At 50.1% G+C, this 21,002-nt stretch overlaps 2 protein-coding genes across 2 annotated transcripts; one reads left to right on the top strand and one right to left on the bottom strand.

Annotated features, from left to right (window-relative positions):
- Positions 1–5,582: 5,582 nt before the first annotated feature.
- LOC310697176 (uncharacterized protein) lies at positions 5,583–7,141 on the top strand (the record flags this gene model as incomplete). The annotated part of the gene is made up of 4 exons (XM_083483498.1): positions 5,583–5,744; positions 6,334–6,426; positions 6,704–6,878; positions 7,023–7,141. The coding sequence occupies exons 1-4, from the start codon at positions 5,730–5,732 to the stop codon at positions 7,139–7,141; spliced, it is 402 nt and encodes a 133-aa protein (XP_083339624.1). The 5' UTR covers positions 5,583–5,729.
- A 1,887-nt stretch (positions 7,142–9,028) lies between these two features.
- Positions 9,029–20,955, bottom strand: LOC310697355 (armadillo repeat-containing protein 6-like; the record flags this gene model as incomplete). The annotated part of the gene is given in 9 exon segments (XM_083483944.1): positions 9,029–10,072; positions 11,423–11,560; positions 14,373–14,504; positions 16,074–16,219; positions 17,250–17,820; positions 18,691–18,773; positions 18,906–19,032; positions 20,888–20,932; positions 20,935–20,955. Coding segments are annotated over 9 exon segments (1,476 nt in total). The 3' UTR covers positions 9,029–9,859.
- Positions 20,956–21,002: the final 47 nt, after the last annotated feature.

Below are 21,002 nucleotides of genomic sequence, written 5' to 3'. Positions count from 1 at the left end.
TCTTCTTGGAAGCAACAGAGCACACCGTCCCCACCAAGGAGGAGACAGGGGACTCCCCTGAGAAGGAGGCTAGTTCACCAACACAGGTGCCAGATATATGGAGAAACGTGACACAAAGAAGTAGGAGGCCCAGGGTTCACTCTGATTGTTTAGAAATACACAATCGCTTTGAAGTCCTCTCCCCTAACATGGAAGACGAAAAACAGACTCCATTTGAGGATCTCTCCCTCATTACAGTCGATCAGGTATATGAAGACGAGCAGCAAAGTCAGTCCTCAGGGAATGTGCAGGCGACCTTGGAACGGACAGCTCACGGAAGAACCCCGACCAAACCTAAGAGGAGGCGTGTAGTGGTGATAGGGGATTCCCTACTGAGGGGAACAGAAGCAGTGATCTGTGGGCCTGACAAGATGTCTCGGGAAGTGTGCTGTCTCCCCGGGGCTAAGATCCAAGATGTAACTGAACGACTGCAAGGAATCATAAAACCCACTGACAAATACCCCTTCCTCTTGGTTCATGTGGGAACCAATGACACTGCAAGCAATAGCCTCCAGAAGATCAAAAGAGACTACGAGGCTCTCGGCAGGAAATTGAAGCAACTAAATGCACAAATTGTCATCTCATCTGTCCTCCCAGTTGAACGACGTGGCCCAGGGAGAGAGGGAAAAATAGTGGAAGTGAACAGCTGGCTTCGCAAATGGTGTAAACAGGAACGGTTTGGATTCTTAGATCACGGACTGCAGTTTCTTGAAGATGGACTTCTGGCAAGTGATGGGCTGCACCTCACAACGGTTGGGAGAAATGTTTTTGCCAAAAATCTCAGAAACCTCATCAGGAGGGCTTTAAACTGACTAATGTGGGGGAGGGAGACAGTGCTCCTGAAGGTAGGAGTCTATCAATTAATGAAGATGATCATCCAAATGTCATAGACCAAATGGAGCAAACAGCACGCGGACCTAGTGGTGGGAGGAAAAAATCCTTAAATAAGAGACACGGGGGAATGATTAATGGACTTCAATGTCTGTACACTAATGCGCAAAGCATGGGAAATAAACAAGATGAGCTTGAGCTCTTGGTACAGCAAACTAACTATGACATAATAGGCATCACTGAAACCTGGTGGGATAAGTCCCACGATTGGAATGTAATAATGGGGGGATACAATCTATTTCAGAGAAACAGACCAGACAAGAAAGGAGGAGGAGTGGCGTTATATGTCAGGGATGTGTATACCTGTGAAGAGATCCAAGATTTAGAACCTCAAAGCCAAAGTGAGAGCATTTGGGTCAAAATTAAGGGAGAGAAGAACAACAGAGACCTCATTGTGGGAGTTTACTATAGATCCCCAAGCCAAACGGAGGACATAGATGATGCCTTCCTGGAACAGATGGCCAAGCATGCAAAAGGAAGGGAGATAGTAGTAATGGGGGACTTCAATTACCCAGATATTTGTTGGATGTCAAACTCAGCCAAGAGCATAAGGTCAAACAGATTCCTCACTGGCCTTGCAGACAACTTCATTGTCCAGAAAGTGGGAGAAGCAACAAGAGGAACAGCCATTTTAGATCTGGTCCTGACCAATGTTGATGACCTGGTTAGTGGGGTAGAAGTGGAAGGATCATTAGGCACGAGTGATCATGCTCTTCTGAAGTTTACTATACAGCGGAAAGGAGCAGCCAAGCATACTAGGACTCAATTTCTTGACTTTAAGAAAGCCGACTTCATAAAACTTAGGGAAGTGCTGGGTGAGATCCCATGGACAGTAATACTAAAAGGAAAGCGAGTTCATGATGGCTGGGAGTTTGTTAAGAGGGAGATAGTAAAAGCACAACTTCAGGCAATACCAATGAGACGGAAACATGGAAGGTGCCTAAAGAAGCCAGGGTGGCTATCTAAAGAACTTTTAACTGAGTTAAGATTAAAAAAGGATGTGTACAAAAAATGGAAAAGGGGGGAAACCACCAAAGAGGAATTCAAACAAATAGCCAGCACGTGTAGACACAAAGTCAGAAAAGCTAAAGCACAGAATGAACTCAGGCTTGCTAGAGAGGTTAAAAGCAACAAAAAAGGCTTTTATGGGTATGTACGTAGCAAAAGGAAGAACAAAGAAACTGTGGGGTCACTCAGAGGAGAAGATGGTGAAATGCAAACAGGGGACACAGAAAGGGCTGAACTCCTCAATTCCTTCTTTGCCTCAGTCTTCTCCAATAAAGAAAACAATGCCCGACCTGAAGAATTTGGAGCAAATGATTCAGCAAAGGAAACACAGCCCAGAATAACTAAGGAGATAGTACAAGAATACTTGGCTAGTTTAGATGTATTCAAGTCTCCAGGGCCAGATGAACTGCATCCAAGAGTATTAAAAGAACTGGCAGATGTGATCTCAGAACCACTGGCAGTCATCTTTGAAAATTCCTGGAGAACAGGCGAAGTCCCGGCAGACTGGAGGAGGGCAAATGTTGTCCCTATTTTCAAAAAGGGGGAAAGAGAGGACCCAAATAATTACCGCCCAGTCAGTCTGACATCAATACCAGGGAAGATTCTGGAGCAGATCATTAAGCAAACAGTCTGTGAGCCCCTAGAAAGGAATGCTGTGATCACCAATAGTCAGCATGGATTTCTGAAAAATAAGTCATGTCAGACTAACCTGATCTCGTTTTTTGACAGAATTACAAGCCTGGTCGATGAAGGGAACGCAGTGGATGTAGCCTACCTTGATTTCAGCAAGGCATTTGACAAGGTGCCCCATGATATTCTTGTAAAGAAGCTGGTAAAATGCGGTCTTGACTATGCTACCACTCAGTGGATTTGTAACTGGCTGACTGACCGAACCCAAAGGGTGCTCATCAATGGTTCCTCTTCATCCTGGAGAAGAGTGACAAGTGGGGTGCCTCAGGGTTCTGTCTTGGGCCCGGTCTTATTCAACATCTTTATCAACGACTTGGATGATGGACTCAAGGGCATCCTGATCAAATTTGCAGATGACACCAAACTGGGAGGGGTGGCTAACACCCCAGAGGACAGGATCACACTTCAAAACGACCTTGACAGATTAGAGAACTGGGCCAAAACAAACAAGATGAACTTTAACAGGGAGAAATGTAAAGTATTGCACTTGGGCAAAAAAAATGAGAGGCACAAATACAAGATGGGTGACACCTGGTTTGAGAGCAGTACATGTGAAAAGGATCTCGGAGTCTTGGTTGACCACAAACTTGACATGAGCCAACAGTGTGACGCGGCAGCTAAAAAAGCCAATGCAATTCTGGGCTGCATCAATAGGAGCATAGCATCTAGATCAGGGGTCAGCAACCAGCGGCTCCAGAGCCGCATGTGGCTCTTTTACACCTTTGCCGCGGCTCCGGGGCGGATACTAGCGAGGGGAGGAGGCGCATTGTGCGTCCCGACACTCCCCACTGTGGCGGGCGCTGTACTGGCTGTGACGTCGCATGGGGGCGGTGCATGCGTTAGTCACGCACCGTCCCGACGTCACCTTCCCGCCCGCTACATTGTAAGGGGCATGTACGCTGGTCACTGTTTTGAAGGGGAGTGAAGAACACACACACACACAAAAAGGTAACTTGTTAATTTAACGTTTATTTCAATGAGGAGGAGTAATTCTATGGGGTCAAACAAAGAATAAAAAAGTGACAAAAAAGTTATTTTTATAATGACGAGTTTTGCGGCTCCCAGGTTTTTTTTCTTCGGAAACGGGTCCAAGTGGCTCTTTTTGTCTTAAAGGTTGCAGACCCCTGATCTAGATCAAGGGAAGTAATAGTGCCACTGTATTCTGCTCTGGTCAGACCTCACCTGGAGTACTGTGTCCAGTTCTGGGCACCACAGTTCAAGAAGGACACTGACAAACTGGAACGTGTCCAGAGGAGGGCAACCAAAATGGTCAAAGGTCTGGAAACGATGCCTTATGAGGAACGGCTAAGGGAGCTGGGCATGTTTAGCCTGGAGAAGAGGAGGTTAAGGGGTGATATGATAGCCATGTTCCAATATATAAAAGGATGTCACATAGAGGAGGGAGAAAGGTTGTTTACTGCTGCTCCAGAGAAGCGGACACGGAGCAATGGATCCAAACTACAAGAAAGAAGATTCCACCTAAAGATTAGGAAGAACTTCCTGACAGTAAGAGCTGTTTGACAGTGGAATTTGCTGCCAAGGAGTGTGGTGGAGTCTCCTACTTTGGAGGTCTTTAAGCAGAGGCTTGACAACCATATGTCAGGAGTGCTCTGATGGTGTTTCCTGCTTGGCAGGGGGTTGGACTCGATGGCCCTTGGGGTCTCTTCCAACTCTATGATTCTATGATCCTGATGTAAAATAGAATGTCCCTATTTTCATCTGAGAACTGTTGGAGGGGAGGCTGGTATTTATTTTAACTGCAATTACTGCACTGCAGGAGGCTGGACTAGAGGACCCTCAGGGGTCTCTTGCCGCTCTACAATTCTATGATTATTCTAATGTTCTTATCAGGCAGGACTTGATGCAGGAAAGCTGAAGCAGGTACACAGCTCACCTGGAAATTGGCTTCTCAACTAAAGTGAGATGGGCTTTATTCACATTGAATCCTTAATCTGTTTAATTCTTTGTGCCTCCACACGTTGCTGAACAAGAACTCCAATCATCCCTGGCTAATGGACGGGAGTTATAGTTCAGCAGCACCAGGAGGACCAAAGGTACCCGGCGCCTGATTTAAAGGGTGGCAGTTTCTTCCTAAATTTGTACCTATACATAATAAAATAACTTTGTCTTAATTCTATGTGTCTATTGGTCTCCGCTTTTTTCCTCCATTTTCTCTGGGGGAATGCAGTAAGCTGTCACTCTAAGGGGAAACAGGTCCACTCTCAGAGGAGATAGACGGACCCAAGGACAGATATTGTAGCCTTATTGGAGTTCACCAATTGGGTCTGCGTTGCTCTGGGACAGGAGGAAGGAAGTCAAAATGACACCGAGGTTGCTTCAAAGAAAGAGTTTATTCTGCTCTCCGGATAGCAGAAGGCACTTGCGTGATCAAGTCCACAGCAAGTCCAAAGAAATGACAGGTTTCATGCAGTTTATATATCCTCCAGGCACCCTCTCACTCCTCCCCTAGGAGCCCAACCACGTTGGCGTACGTACACAGGTTGACATCATATATGTTCCTGCTCTGGTACTCTCAACCATAAAAGGATCTTCCTTCCTGTACTTCTGACCATAAAATGATCTTCCTCTTCCTACTCCTATCTTGGAGCAAGAGGTCACTACTTCCGAGAACATGCTCTGGCGTTAGTCCCAGACTTGGGTCTCTGCGTCATTTGTGGTCAGGACATAAGATATGTCTGTGTCTGTTCTACTGGTAAAGTCAAGGCCAGTCTTGCCGTCAAACTGATAAGGGAGAGAGCTGTGTTCTTGTTTTGCATTTGCTCAACGGCTAAAGTTTATGCATTTTAGCTAAGGAGAAATGGGGATTTTGGTGCAGTTTAAAAACTGCCTGCACAGTCAGTTTTGGGGTTTGGGAAACCCATTCCTTCAATATGCAACCCATTTGTGATGTCAGCTCAAAACCCCAACCACACTTTGTGGTTGAGGGCCACCCCCCACCCCCCAGTCTTGGGTCAGCAGCCTGTGGGTGGATTGGCTTGGCTGGGACAGAATCAGAAAAGCTGGGGGTTATTTTTTAAAAAAATCACCACATATTAAAAAACAAGAAAGACAGCGTGCCCATCAGCTAAGTCTCAAGCTCAATGGCTGGGAAACTGGTGAGGGGACCAATCTCCATTGCTAACGGGAAATTGCTAAGGGTGTTTTGAGTCCTTATTTTATTCTGGTGTTTCAGTTATGGGTGCCTTGGGTTCTAATTTTTTATTGTGTATTTATTTTGCATTTTAATGTTCATGTTACTGGTTTTTGTATTTTGGAAAGAGCTGCTTATGACACACTGTTAAAGAAAAAACCCCCTGCCTTCTCAAAAATTCTGGTAACAACACAAACCACTAAATGTATAATAATCATTCTCTTTCTCCCTCTGCTACAAGCATTCTTTCTTGAAACCCCCTTGTTCCGTGTGGCTTCGATCCCATTAGCTTCCACCCAGCGTAGACCCATTCAGAGTCATGGGCCAGAGTTATTCCTTCTCATTCATGTCAATGGGTCTACTCTGAGCATGGCTGGTGTCAGATACAAGCCAGAGCCCCAGGATTACATTCCTGGAAAGGCTTTTGCCTCTTCCTCATGCTGACACCCTCCCTCTTGTCAGCCTCCTGCTGTAGCTTCCTTGGGGCAGAGCCCTGTTTGTGTGGCAGATGCCACGCCTTCTCTCCCCTCACCCTTCTCCCTCTTCCTCCCCAGTTCCCCGAAACAGATATTGGGGATTCCGAGGATGTGTGCAGGAGGAGGCCCCTGAGCTTGGAAACCCTGGGGGGCTCTGAAGACATCAAAGAGGTATGTGGCAGAGAGAGGAGGGCCACCTTCTGGACCGGTCGCGAGCAAGGGGGCAGGCAGGCAGGGGGCTGCTGAGGGCAGGCTGTGCTTGCTGCCCCACTCGTCCTGATGGACCAGCCCCCCATGGCGCCAGGGCTGGAGGGCTTCCCTGGCCAGCTACTCAATGCGGGCAGGAGAGTCTGGCTTCTGGGTTCCTGCCTGTCTCATTCTGGGCTGCTCTCGTTTTCTTCACTGCCCCCCACCCCACCCACCCCCTCGGGGGTCCTGTCTCTGCCAGCAGTCGGCATCTGAGGGCCAAGAACCTCGTGACCAAGCGGCTAGCAAGGAGGAAGAGCCCAAGGAAGACCCGGGCAGCCCCCTGGAGGGAGAAGGCGAGGGCAAGAAGGAGGCCCCCAGACCACAGGGCACAGATTTGCTGGATTTCCGATGGGTAGGTGGCAGCGGCCTGAGGGGCAATTGGCAGAAGGGGAGGGGGGCATATCAACCCCACAACTGTTGCAACAAGGTCCTCACACTCCCCACAGGGAGGGAGGAGAACCCAGAACATTGGTGTGCAAGCCCTTATGTAGACTTTTGAAATTGCCCACCCCCCCCAGGACATACATCCCAGAAGGAGGTGGTCTCCAGCACCTTGCTGATTTGTAAGGCTTCCCACTGCGAGGCCAGGATGCTGGACCAATGGTTCGTTGTCCTGATCCATCAGGGATCTACTTAGGCCGTTGCGTACACAGTGCTACTGTTGAGTGAACAACCCTTTCGGGGGGAGTGTCACCTCGCAGCCAGTTGGGATGAACCTGGAAGCTTCCAGGAAGCAACTTTTGGCTCTCCGTAAGCGAGACCTAGCTCAGTAGTGGAACATTTGCTATGTACACAGAAGGCCACCGGTTCAATCTCCAGGGAAGACGGAGGAAAGAGCCGTAGCCAAAACACAAGGCAGCTTTTGACAGCAAGGACAGAGCTAGACAAAACAAGGATTTTAGTTTGAGTGTGTGTGCACACTCACACAACAGCTTTACATAGCCCAATGGGTGGGGTGCCTGCAACCCTTCAGATACTGATGGGGTGGTAGGGGAGGGATGGTACCTCTGTGGGGGGGGGGGTCATGTTGTGATCCTTCTGGGGTCGTTTGTCCACCTTTGGTCTCCACCTGCACCCAACTCTCACCTGTGGCTCCCAGATGCCGTCAGCAGGCGACAGCGGCCACAATCATGGGAGCAGCTTTGATTGGCTGGCTAAATCGGGTGAGGGGAGCCAATGGGTCTCAAACCCTCAGTGAGTCAGGGGCTTCCCCTGCATGCGAAGCCAGGCTCCTGGGAAGGGAGCCTGTCTCGAAGAAAACTCTGCCTTGTGGGACATCTCAGAGAGAAAAGGCCAAGAAGTGAGCCCTATGCAAATCCAGAGTGGAGTCCCTAAGGCGGTTGGCTGGCGCCTTGTCCGCCTGCTTCTGGCAACTCCTGCAGCCCAGCTGGTGCCAATCGTCTTGCTCTGCTTTCCTTTGGATCCCCCATCAGCGAGGCTAAGAGGGGGGTCTTGTCCTCTGGGCAGCCCAGGACCCCCAGACACGCTGCCCAGGCCCTTGCCCTGGGGAGGTCACTTCCGTGCTGCCAGCACAGCAATTCACCCCTGGAGGCGCACTCCACTGTCCCTCAAGACAGGCGGATGCCACACACGCCCACACCCCTCGCCATCATCTCAGACCACTGGCTGGAGGAACTTTAGATGGGGCTCCGGAGGTTCCCCCTCTCAGCTCTAAGAGGCATTCCCTGCTCTTGGAAGAGCATCCCTCTTCTGATTAGAGGCATTTTCCTTCCTTGTGCAGCCAGTAGGGAATGTCTCCTCTTAGGACCAGGGAAGGAAAACCTGCAGAGTCTGGGTGTTGCTGGATTCCGTCTCCCATCACTCCCGACTGTCTGCAATGCCGGCTGGGCTGAGGGAAGCTGGAGTCCCGTGACATCTAGAGAGCTCCTCCCTGTCTCTGCCAAACAAGCTTCTTCAGAAAGAAAAACTGAAGCCTTCAACGTGCATCTTTTATGCTCGTTCCTTCACGCTGCTCCCTGCTTGCATCATACCCTCCAACATTTCTCTCATGAAAATAAGGACATCCATCCTAAGGCACAGGTAGGCAAACTAAGGCCCAGGGGCCGGATCTGGCCCATTCGCCTTCTAAATCCGGCCCGCGGATGGTCCAGGAACCAGCGTGTTTTTACATGAGTAGAATGTGCCCTTTTATTTAAAACGCATCTCTGAATTATTTGTGGGGCATAAGAATTCATTCATTTTTTCCCTTCCAAAATATAGTCCGGCCCCCCACAAGGTCTGAGGGACACTGGACCGGCCCCCTGCTGAAAAAGGTTGCTGACCCCTGTCCTAAGGAAAAGAAGGACATTCTGGGATTAATCAGAAACTGGGACGGCTTTTGTAAATCTGGGACTGTCCCTGGAAAAAAGGGATACGTGGAGGGTCTGTTCTTGGAAACATGTTCTTAGAAACCAAAGCCCCAAAGGCCAGCAATCTGCTCCAGCTCCTGAGAGATTCTCCCAAGCATCTCTTAACACTCATAAGGGCTGTAACTTGACTTTAAAAAAAAGGAAGAAACGGATGATGTGAGAGAGCCATCTTTTATCCAACTAGAATGAGAATGGTTGAGTTGGAAGAGATTCCCCGGTCCTCTAGTCCAACTTTCTGCAATGCCGGAATCTCAGCGGATGGCAATCCAAGCTCTGCTTCCAAACCTCCAAGGAAGGAGAGTCTGCAACCTCCCGAAGGAGACCATTCCACTGTCGAACGGATCTTGCCAACAACAGAAAGTTACTCCTAATCTTTAGTTGGAATCTCCTTTCTTGTAACTATCATGAGACCAAAGAGGAGAACCGTAGAGAACAAAAATGAGACAGGCACATGGTTGCTTTAAACCGGCAGCATGATGACACAAGAGGAAAAAGAACGGCCAAGGGCCAGAGGATGGCACATCTGGAAGAAGAGTGGAGGACAGCAGGGAGCAGTGGTTGCCTAATTGAAGGTGGAGAAGCCTGCCAGGCCACATGGAGAGCCAGGGTAGGGCCAAAATACAGCTGTAAATGTGAACAAGCGGCCTGCCAGCCTCCCCCCCCCCATTGTTGCTGCTTTTTGCTCTTGGCCATTTTTATAGAAAGGGAAGCTGTCTCCGCAGGCGCCACTCCATTCTCTAGGGTCGGCCAGTCAAGTTCTTGAAGCGGCAGATATTTAAGATAACAACAAAAACCGCACAGAAGACTTGTTGCAGAAAAGTAAATGGCGGCACAGTGGTGAATTTCCGGGGCCTGTGCAGCTAATGGCCCCCAAGGCCAACACCCTCCTTCTCCCTTGGGCTGCGTTTATTCCCGTCTGCAAGTCCATCTTGCTCTCCGCTCATCCCCACCGCTTCCAACCCCCCAATTCCCGGCGTCTCCGGGTGTCAACGCGCCAGGCTGCCCTTCTGGCCCGTCCACAGCTCCCTCAGCTCCACCTGGCAGCCCAGGTCCCTCAAGGCGGCCTTGGCCACGTCCTCGCACGTCCGGTGGGCGGCCCGGGCCTCGGCGATCAAGTCCTCAGCGCCCATTTCCAGAATGAGCTGGGAGAAATCCCGAGTGTGGGAGACGAGGTTGCGGATCAGCATGCAGGCTTGTTTCTGGACGGAGAAAGAGAAAAATGGCAAACGATTCACTTCGTTAGCAGAAGAAAGCGCCCAACGTCACCTGGGAACTCTGAGAAGCAACAACAAAAATATCAGTGCCATTTCGATTCAAAATGTCGCATCCGAACGTAGGCCGAAACCTGCGCCTTGATCTCAAGGACCACTATGCAATGTTTGAATAAAATCAGCACCATTTTGAAAGGTTCTGCTCGCCACCTTGAGTCAAAACTTGTACCCCTAAGCAGGCAGAAAACTGCTCCTTGATCTCAGAAACCATCATGCAGACGTTGCCTATGGTACCTTAAGAGGCGTCCAAATGTGAGGGGCGAGGAGAGAAACAGCTCTCCAAAATATATGGCACCTTAAACAACATTGATACACCTTGGTTTTCACTTCATGTAAATGTACATTATTTACAAAATTATAATGTTTGCAGTACCAATAAAATCAACAGTGTGTAAAAAATGCTATATAATATTGCACTCTAGGGATTCATTGTGTGGTTTTCCAGTATGGAGTTAAGATGTTTCTGTTAATTTCAGTGGGCCTTCTGAGTAGGACTAATACTACTAATAGCAACAATTTTATTATTTATGCCCGCCTCTCTGGCTGGGTTTCCCCAGTCGCTTTGGGTGGCTTCCAACACACATAAAAACACAATAGAACATCAAACATAAAAAGCTTCCCAATAAGTCAGATAGTTGTTTATCTCCTTGACGTCTGATGGGAGGGTGTTCCACAGGGAGGGTGCCACCACTGAGAAGGCCCTTTGCCTGGTTCCCTGTGCTGAGGCTGTTTAGGGCTTTCAAGGTCAGCATCAACACTTTGAATCATGCTCGGAAACGTACTGGGAGCCAATGTAGGTCTTTCATGACCGGTGTAATATGATCTCAGTGGTCACTCCAAGTCACCAGCCACATTCTGGTTTAGTTGTAGTTTCCGGGTCACCTTTAAAGGTAGCCCCACATAGAGTGCAGTAGATAACTTGAGCATGTGCCACTCTGACGAGACAGTCTGTGGGCAGGGAGGGTCTCAGATGGAGCTGATAAACAGCTGCCCTGGATGCAGGATTGACCTGCGCCTCCATGGACAGCTGTGAGTCCAAAATGACCCCCAGGCTGTGCACCTGGTCCTTCGGGGGCAGTTACCCCATTCAGGACCAGGGAGTCCCCCACACCTGCCTGCCCCCTGTCCCCCAGAAACAGTAGTTCCAACACCAGACGCAGCCCATCTTATACCCTTGTGAGAAAGCAGGCTTGATACCTTCAGAGGTAATTGTGGTTACGCCAGGGCAGAGGGTGGGTGAAAGAGCAACTCCTGTCTCTCACAGCGCAAAATTGTTACCTGCACGCCAGCTTCCTTGGGGTGCATCTTCATGGCCTGCAGCGCTGCCAAGGCCCCGCCCCCTTCCATGATGACCCGGCAGTTCTCGGGCTTCCGCAGCGCCAGCATGCACAAGGCCGCACAACTCTGCTCACACACCTGAGGGCGGAAACGCAGGCAGCCATGTTCAACCGACTGGCGACACACTTGCATTTTTATTATACAGCAAGCTTGACGCCACTCTTGCATTTTATCGTACAGTAATAGTATTTCTGCAACTTTAAGTTCTTTTCAACTGCTTTTAATATAGTGTAACATTTATTTTTTTATTAAATATGCATGCCGCCCCTTCCAACTCTACAATTCTATGATCCCTTGGAACAGGGAAGAGCTCTTTCTTCTGGAGGGGGCTGATCCAGGGGAGGGGGGGAAAAGATGAGGGAGGGGGTTCAAGAACAGCAAAGGAACTGGGAGCAACCAAGGAGAGCCAATGTGGTGTAGTGGTTAAAGCAGGGGTTTTCAACCAAGTGTGCCATGGCACCCTGGGGTGCCCTGAATGATGATCGGGGTGCAGCGGGCAGCACTGGCCTCTGTCCCCCTTTCCTTCCCTCCCTCCTCTGATGCCCTCTTGCCCCTCTGCCTCCCAAAGGCTTGCAGCAGCCCGGCTAGAGGCTTCCCAGGGGAAAGGGGCCTCTGGGAGGCATCTCTCTTTGGGGCAGCGGGGGGCAGCTCAGAGACCAGGGGTGTCAGCAGTGGCTGCCTAGAGGACTCCCAAGAAGAGGGAGTGGGGAGGCTGAGTGAACGCACAACAAGGGAAAGTGTTCAAAAAGGGATGAGGGGCTGCTGGTTCACCAGGAAAGGGGTGAGCCCCACAGGAGGGCCGCAAAAAGAATGTAGTTGGTCAAGGGAGTCATGGACTCAAAAATGTTGAAAACCTCTAGGTTAGAGGGTCAGTATAGGACCCAAGAGAAGCTCACTGAGTGACTCCTCTTCTTCTTCTTCAGTAATCACTCATAGCCGAGTAAGATTGTCTTCCACAAACACAGTTTTAAATGTGAGTCCGTAAGTTACTGTGGAGGCCAATTCTGGTGATCTGTCCAGCAGTCATCAGCACTCACCACAGCTCTGGTAAGGAGCAAATCACGGCAATCTTCAGCTCGGACGGTTACGTAGTCTAAGCGGTGCCAGTGGTTTGACCAAGGGTGCCTCCAAGATGTTTTAAATTTATTTTTTTGTCGAGAGTCTGTTGGTAATACCAAGGTTGTGCGCTGCACATATCATCAAAAGCCAGATTCTGTTCTGGTTGCTGTTGCCAATTCCTTCTTTCCCTATAGTCCCAGGCCACAGATCAAAATCTTGCCCAACTCTTGCATTAAAATTACCCAGGAGGATACCCAGCTGAGAGTAACATTTTTATTTAATGTCTTCATCAGCAATCAGTGTTGGTGCATAAGCGCTTAGAATAGGAGCCTGATGTATAATGGTTCTAGGGGTTGCTCATGCGTAAGCCTGTGCCAACACCTGGCTGGGTTGCCTGAGTGAACCTTTTCTGTCCGGACAGCCACTCTCCCGTGGCTGACTCAATCGCTGGCAGAATCCGTCAGTGGGCATTTCTTAAACTTCTTCCAGCAAAGAAGCTCTTTGACGCCTAGTCTCCTCCTACTCTCTCTGCGCGAAAGCCTTCTGCGCAAGGAGGGCGTAGGCAGCGGAGGACCCCTACTCTCCCCGCTGGTCCCTGGCAAGGAGTCATGGGACCGCCTCGCCGCTTCCCCCCTCTGCCCCCCTTCTCCACTGGTGCTACGCTGATTCTCTTCCCCAGAAGATGGGCTGCCTCTCCCAATCCCGGGACGCTCTCTGGAATCCCTCTGGATTTTGCTCTCTCCCTCCGGCACTGATGGCAGTTCCCTGACATGATGGTTTGGGGTGAGTTTTAGTTGAAGTGTTGAAAGTCGCTCATTAATGCCATTAGGGACTTCTGACAAGAGCTTCACCAGATCGTTTTTGATACCAAAGCCTACTCCGTGTATTCAACGTTCTTGTTCAGGCAGACCTTTCCAGAAGAAAGTGTAGCCTCCCTTTTCTTCCTTCAGTTGTCCCTCACCTGCTCTTTTGAGTTCCTTGAAGCGATGCAATATTGAAGTTAAAACATCACAGCTTCAATTGTCTTTTACGACCGCTGGGTGGTGACCTCGGCGCAGTAATCCAGTCAGGGGAAAAGGCAGGCAGACTATGTTTTGGGCACCTTTTTTAGCCCCTCCCCCTTTTTGGGGTGAGCAGAGTGGATCCTAAATAGGGCTGCTCAGTCATGGATACAGCTGCCAAGCTACTCAACTGCCTCGTTCCTTGACTCAGAGCGACTGAATCTGTATCCACCGCCCAGGTGCCGGTTCTTGACTAGGGGCTTCCAGATGTCACGGTCCTGCCCCCGATACCATTTGCCGATCCCCATGGGACTTTTGGGGTTTGGGAGGGGTTTTTGGAAGACGCCTGTGTGTGAATTTGTTTTATGCGCATAGATCAGGGCACACTGACCAACGCACGGTCTTCACAGTAAGGCTCTATTCCAATGGCATGAGGATCACGATGACCGGTAGACTCTTCCTCCGCCTTCACAGCCGTTGTCACACACCGCTTGTCATCTTCCGCCTGTTCTGCCGTTGAGGACTTCTGGGATCATGCTTTGTCTAGCTCCTCCCCTTTGACCTTACCGCCTTGGGTGACCCTGCTGGGAGTACGAGACTCCCGACGGCTGCACTCACAAGGGTCCTAGGAACGTGCAAGCCCACTTCCCATGACAAGGTGATGGGCTGCTTGGGGCCTCTCAGTCTAACCCCCTCACCCCGTTGTTGTGAGGGTTACACCTGTAGAGGTGAACGACCGAACGCCGCTTTAAGCTGCTTGGAGGAAGAGGCGGGATAAATGCAACAGACCAGCCAATAAAAGGAAGCTTCCTCTACCGACGCCCACTCACCAAAGGGCTGCCGAGGTGCCGGGTCATGGCCAGCACGATGAGGTCTGTCCCTCCGGCATTGACGATGGCGTCCTTCACGTCGTCGTTGCCCGCGATCGCCTGGATGGCGCTCATCACCTGCTTCACCAGGTCCTACAAACCGCAGTGGAAGGGCAAAGACCCAAGGCGTGAGGACAGGTTTGGAAAGAAATCCTCGCGGTCGCAGAGTTGGAAGGGACCCTGGGGGTCCTCTAGTCCCACCCCCTGCAAGGCGGGAATCCCGGCTCCAGCATCCAGGACAGACGGCCAGCCCACCAAGTCAGCTAAAGTCTGGATCTGGGGTGGAGAAGCAAACACTAAGATACTGGAAAAACAAATACTGGAACCTTACTATTATTATTTTAGGGGAGCGGCTGTAGCTCCAAGGCAGAGCATCTGCTTCCCAGGAGTCTAGAGTCAGGCAGGTGGTCTGATGCAGTCGGAATAAAAAATTGTCCAGCAACACCTTAGAGACCAACTCAGGTGGATCTGAAGAAGTGTGAATGCGCACAAAAGCTTCTACCCAGAAGAAACTTAGTTGGTCTCTAAGGTGCTAATGGGCATTAATTATTAATTATTAATTATTAATTATTAATATTTCAACTCCTTTCCAAGATGATGATGAAGATTTCTATACCGCCCTCCATCTGAAGATCACAGGGCAGTTTGCAATATAAGAACACAAGAAATACTATAACAACAAACAAAAACTCCCCCATGCAAAGTTTAAAAGGCCATAGATTGTTCTTTTCATTACAGTGGTGCCTCGCAAGACAAAAAGAATCTGTTCTGTGATTCTCTTCGTCTAGCGGTTTTTTCGTCTTGGGAAGCAAGCCCATTGAAGGATTAGCGGATTAGCGCTATTAGCGGCTTATCTGCTCGGATCAGCTGATAAGGGGCTTAGCGGCTTAGAAAAAGAGGGGGGAAAGGAAAAAAAACCCAGCAGGAACTCGCAAGACATTGTCGTCTTGCGAAGGAAGCCCATAGGAAATTCGTTTTGCGAAGCACCTCCAAAACGGAAAACTCTTTCGTCTAGCGAGTTTTCCGTCTTGCGAGGCACTCGTCTTGCGGGGCACCACTGTATTAATATTACCCAATGCAAGCCCACGGAAATGAAAATGGTAAAGTCTGTGCTGCAGTTAGGACAGCCTCCCTAACGCTTTTGGCTTTTATATATCTGAAAGTCCCTTTGCTTTTAGCTGTTTTTACCCCCCCCCAAAAAAAAGGGGGGAGGGGGAGTTTTGGAGCATTGGTGAGAAAACTCTCAAAAGTCCCTGATCCCGTTGGAATCATTTTTCTGAAATCAACTTTTCCAGGAGGAGTTTGGTCTCAGACTTCCTTTCAAACAAACCACAGATCAACAAAAACTAAAAAAAATGAGTGTAATCCCTGGCATTTCTGGAATGTCCCCTGGAATTCCTGGGAAACGGCTGCCAGCCTGTGTCCGTAATACTGAGCCAGATGGATTGCTGGTGCAGTGCAATATAAAGATGCTGCCTAGATTTTTAGTCCATCAGTCCTTCCTTCGGAATAATGAGGACCGAAATCTTGATTTATTTCGATCCACTGCATATTCACGGATCAGGCCAGCCCTGCCTGGAGTGCCACTGCCAGTCAGAGTAGGCACTACTAGGTTGGACAGACACAGTGATCTGACGTGTCAGCTACCTACATTCGTAGTACCTGGTGGTCAATGCAGTCGGCCAGCAGCGCCACCATGAAGTTTAAACCGCCCAGGTCCACAATCTCCTGGCAGAACTCGTTCCGGACAGAGAGGCGCCCCAGAGTGGCACAGATCTCCCTCAGGACGCTGCAGTCGTCGGGGAAGGCTGAGAGGAGGAGGAGGAGGAAGAGAAAGCGAGATGGTCTGTGAATCATACCTGGTTGTGAAAAGTAAAAGTGAGCTTTTGGGCTTCATACATGCAGAAGGAAAGAAAAGGAATTTGAAAAACGGCAATTACTGATTCATTGTGGATTTGATGATTTGTGGAGTAACCTCACTTGTAGATAAAAATAAGAATTTATTATTCATACCCCGCCCATCTGGCAGGGTTTCCCCAGCCACTGTGGGCGGCTTCCAACAAAGATTAAAAATACAATAAACAGCCGTCATTAAAAACTTCCCTAAACAGGGCTGCTTTCAGATGTCATCTAAAAGTCTGATAGTTTTCCTTGACATCTGATGATGGGAGGGCGTTCCACTGGGCGGGTGCCACTACTGAGAAGGCCCTCTGCCTGGTTCCCCGTTAACTTGGCTTCTCACAGTGAGGGAACCGCCAGAAGATCTTAGCGCTAGATCTCAGTGTCTGGGCAGAACAATGGGGGTGGAGACGCTCCTTCAGGTATACTGGGCTGAAGCCATTTAGGGCTTTCAGGGTCAACACCAACACAGCTGCCCCATTCAGGACCAGGGAGTCCCCCACACCTGCCCGCCCCCTGTCTCCCAAGAACAGTACTTCTGTCGTGAAGTCAATCCTCAATATTGCAAATGTTAAAATATCGTACGAGCAGGAATTGGCAAGCAGAGAGCCGATGCTTCAGAATAAGTAAGTTGAATGGAACGAGCATTGGAAACAACCCAGGAAACAAAGCAGCAACAAGAGGAAACCTTGCGTGGAGTGTGGGAAACCTATTTTGGGGGAAATTGCATTGAATTTGGAAAATCAATAAAAAGGATTTGGCAAAAAGCTGCCAACACCCCAAACCACTTCTTGGTTGTCTTTGATTGGCGTTGGAAAGACAGAGAGGGAGGTCTTGCCTCCGGTAACGCTGGAATCGAATTCCCCCCCTCCCTCTGGCCTGATCCAGAAGGGCTCTCCTTGCATTCCCTGGCTGGGGAGGAAGGGGCAAGGCTTCTACCTTTGGCGGCTTCGATGAGGACCCTCAGTCCGCCGTGCTCCGTCACGATCATCTTGGCGTGCTCGTGGGCGTGGCCAAAGGGCACCCGGATATCGTCATCGAAGGTCATGAACCGCAGCCCCGCGCAGGCCTCCCGGACCACATCGGCCCGGTCCCCATGGCGGACAACGGCCCCCACCAGCAGGGAGAGGACGCCGCCTTTCACCAGGTCCTGCCGGTTCTGCTCGTGCTTGAGGGACGCCTGCCGGACGCAGCGGATCGTGGCCAGGGTCAGGTCGCCATCGTCCTGCCGCTCCCGCAAGACCCGCAGAAGCAGCTCCTGCCCGGGGGCATCGAGGAAGTCGGGCTGGCCGTCCAGGAGGGCGGAGAGGGCGCGGAGGGCTTTGAGGAGGGAGCAGCCTTCCTCACAAGCCAGGCGGCAGGTGGCCAGCACGGCAGGATAAGCGCCCTTCTGCCCCGCCAAGTAGCGGACGGCCATCTCCTGCCGGCACTGCTCCGCAAAGCTCACCAGCAGCTCGTCCACCGCGCCCGAGTCGCCATCAGCAACGGCCTTCTGCAAGGAGTCCAGCGTCTGCGGAAGGAAAGGAGCGAGTAGGGCTGGGCACACCAGGAGATCACAATGGCTGATATAAGGAAGGGGCTGGTGATTAACATCGCAATGCCATTTTGCACCTGGCTAGGTGAAGATGCCTGGGTGCCAGGGGGGCGTCTGGCATCTCCACTACCTGGAGGTGCCTGCCTGGGGGTCCTTGGGTTTGGGACACCCCATCCTGTAGAACTCCATTTTATCGGCACAATCAGAATGAATTTCAGGAACCCAAAAGCCCTATTTAAAAATATGACCTTCGAGCCGTCTGGCCCCCAAATGGCAAGTAGGCATTCCATTCTGCCGACCGTAACCCTGGTTTAAGGAGCCGTTTGACGCCCAGCTTATATATTTGACCTTCTGATGCTTAGGGCCCTATGGGTCTGCTTAACACTGAGTCGGACCACTGAGCTCAGTATTACAGAACAAGTGCTGCCCACCCACTGAGCTGTGCTCCTTTCCTAAGAAACAAACCAAGATTCTAGTGCTCATGGTTTTGATTAAAGCCCTGGTTTAATTAGGAATACAGTCATACTTCGTGTTGCATTCCGCTCTTCTTACGGACTTTCAGCTTACGAATGTGGCAAACCCAGAAGTGTTTACTTCCGGGTTCGCCACCCATGCATGCGCAGAAGAGGCACTCTAGTTGCGGACTTTTTGGGGTGCAAACGGCACCCCGAAACGGATTAAGTCCGCCACTAGAGGTACCACTGTAGAGGGAACATTCCCAGCCCAACTTCAGGATGCCCGGGATTCAGCCTGAGGTCCTTGTGGTGCCACTGGGCCACGGCCCCTTCCCTAAGCGACCCCTGGGGCTTTCCTCCTTTCTTGGGCGGCCCCAGACACCCTTCTCACCTGCAAAACAGCATGCTGTGGCTCTTGCCCACCCACAGAGGCGGAATTGGGGGCTGCCTTCACTATGTTGCTTAAGTCAACACCTGGAGAAAAGACACGGAGCGGGGGGGGCAATGAGAAGGGGTCCTCAGTAGGGATTCTTAGAACAGCAGAGAAGGCTGTGCCATCTCAGGTCTACCCAGCCAGTTAAAAACATCTCTTCGCAAAAACCACACCTTGAGACTCAAACTGCTGGACGGCTTCGATCACGGCCTCTTCCGGATCCATGCCAAGGTCGCTGATGTTCTCCTGCACAACATCGTCAAAGGTCTCCTGGGTGATCCGCTTGGCCGCCATTCTGACCTGCGGGACAAGAGTTTGACAGTTGGAAGGGACCCCGAGGGACATCTAGTCCAACCCCCTGCAATGCAGGAATCTCTCCTCAAGCATCCATGACAGACGGACGGCCGCCCAACCTCTGCTTCCAAACCTCCAAGGAAGGAGCGTCCGCAAGAGAACAGTTTACATATGGTGGTGTGTGTTCTTTTTAAAAAAGAAAGATACTGTATAGGATCCCCAAAGAAAGGGAAGGAGCGTAGCTGAGGGGTTAGAGCACCCAATTTGCCTGCAGACAAGCTCAGCTTCAGTCCGTGGGCCGTGAGAGATATTGGCTGAAATTCTGGAGAGCCACCGCTGGTCAGCGTATACAATACTGAGCTAGACTGACCAATGGTCTCCTGCAGAACAAGGCGGTCACTTGTGCCCCTGTCAGTGCTAGAAACTCAGATATATAAGCTAGGTGCCAAATGGGTCCTTAAACCAAGGCTGCAGTCGCTAAAGAGTTTAACGAGGTCTGAACAGGCCAATAGATGTGTGGACTGTCCCTGGATCAGGGGACTTTTCTTCTTTAGGTTATCAAAGCTCTTAACCTCGCTCAAGGTTGTCCTCTGAACTAGCCAGATGTTTAACTGAGAATCAATCACAGTCAATGCATAAAGTAAGACTTTAGAGCTGTCTTGTCCCAAAATGGCAACTAGCCATTCTGGTTTTTTAAAAATAGATTTATATCCCAATTTTTAACCCAAAGAGCTCATTGTGGCACACAAACGTCTCCCCGCCCCTTCCCTTTTTGTCATCAGAACAGTCCTACCAGGTAGGTTAGGCTGAGAGAAAGACTGGCCCAAGGTAATTCCGTGAGCTTCATGGCCAAGTGCAGATTTCAAACCTGGTCTTTCTGGTGACTGTTACCTCGGTTTAAGGTGCCATTTGGTGGTTAGCTCATATGTCTGAATTTCTACCACTGCTTGGAAGAGTGTCCAATGGAACGCAGGGGGGTCTTTTCTGCTGAGTAATCAGTTTCTGATTGTGCATGAACAAGACATTCTTTCATGCAGAAGGCGGGAAGGATAATCAGCAGCACAGATCTGAAAAATAACTGCTCCCTTTCCAAATGCTGCATCCTGCCTGAATATCCCCTATGAATTTCCTTTTCAGAAGATCTGCAGCCTGAGGTTTTTCAGACGTTTTAAAAAGCTGATCTGTTTCCCCCTTGCTGCTAATAGAAGGTTTTATCGTACTGTATGTGCTCCCATAGCTTTTGAACGGCATTTTAAAAAGCAGCCTGCTAGGCCAGGTTGACTTTTGTTCATTGTTTTATATTTGGATTATTTTGCATTAATTTTATTTTTAAAGATCTGTCGGTCCCTGGAAGATTTGCAATGAACAACAGTATAAAAATAAGAAAATAAATTATTTTTAAAAAGTCAAGGTCAGGGCTCAGCACTGGTGCAGGGGAGTGGGGGGGGTGAAATAACATACAGAAGGATTGATCAGAATGCCTCTTTTTAGTTTATTATTATTATTATTATTTTATTTTATTATAAACGTCAGTCTACCGTGACTGGCAGCAGGCACCCAGTCTTAGAAGCTGGACTGAAATCTGGGCTCAAAGGTGGTGAGATAACCAGCTGCTTCCCCAAAGCCCTGGAGCTGAGATGCCTCCAAGGACTCAAATATTCTTATCTATTCTCGTTATCTAGTTACGACCCCCCAAAACGCAACCTGAATATCCGAACGCGGTATGAAAAGCAGCTCCAAATTCCCAGACTGAGGCGGGTCTCCAGCCCTCACGACCCCCTCCTCCTCCAGCCCCGAAGACGCGGCCGGAGAGGCAGCTGTGCCTCTGAGCACACACAGAGTGCCGGCGAGCCCACCCTACCTCCTTGCACCCACCGCCAACGGCCTCCGCCCCTGACTGGCGGGGGGGGACACCGGGACTCTGAGCATGGGCAGAGCGCAACCCCCTCCTCCCCCCCCCGATTCTATTATTGCAT

This window comes from Podarcis liolepis (genome assembly GCF_965112155.1).
Source record: "Podarcis liolepis genome assembly, chromosome: 18".
In the NCBI taxonomy this organism is placed as follows: Eukaryota; Metazoa; Chordata; class Lepidosauria; order Squamata; family Lacertidae; genus Podarcis; species Podarcis liolepis.
Note: the sequence above shows the minus strand (reverse complement) of the source record. Positions and strands in the feature narration are given on the sequence as shown.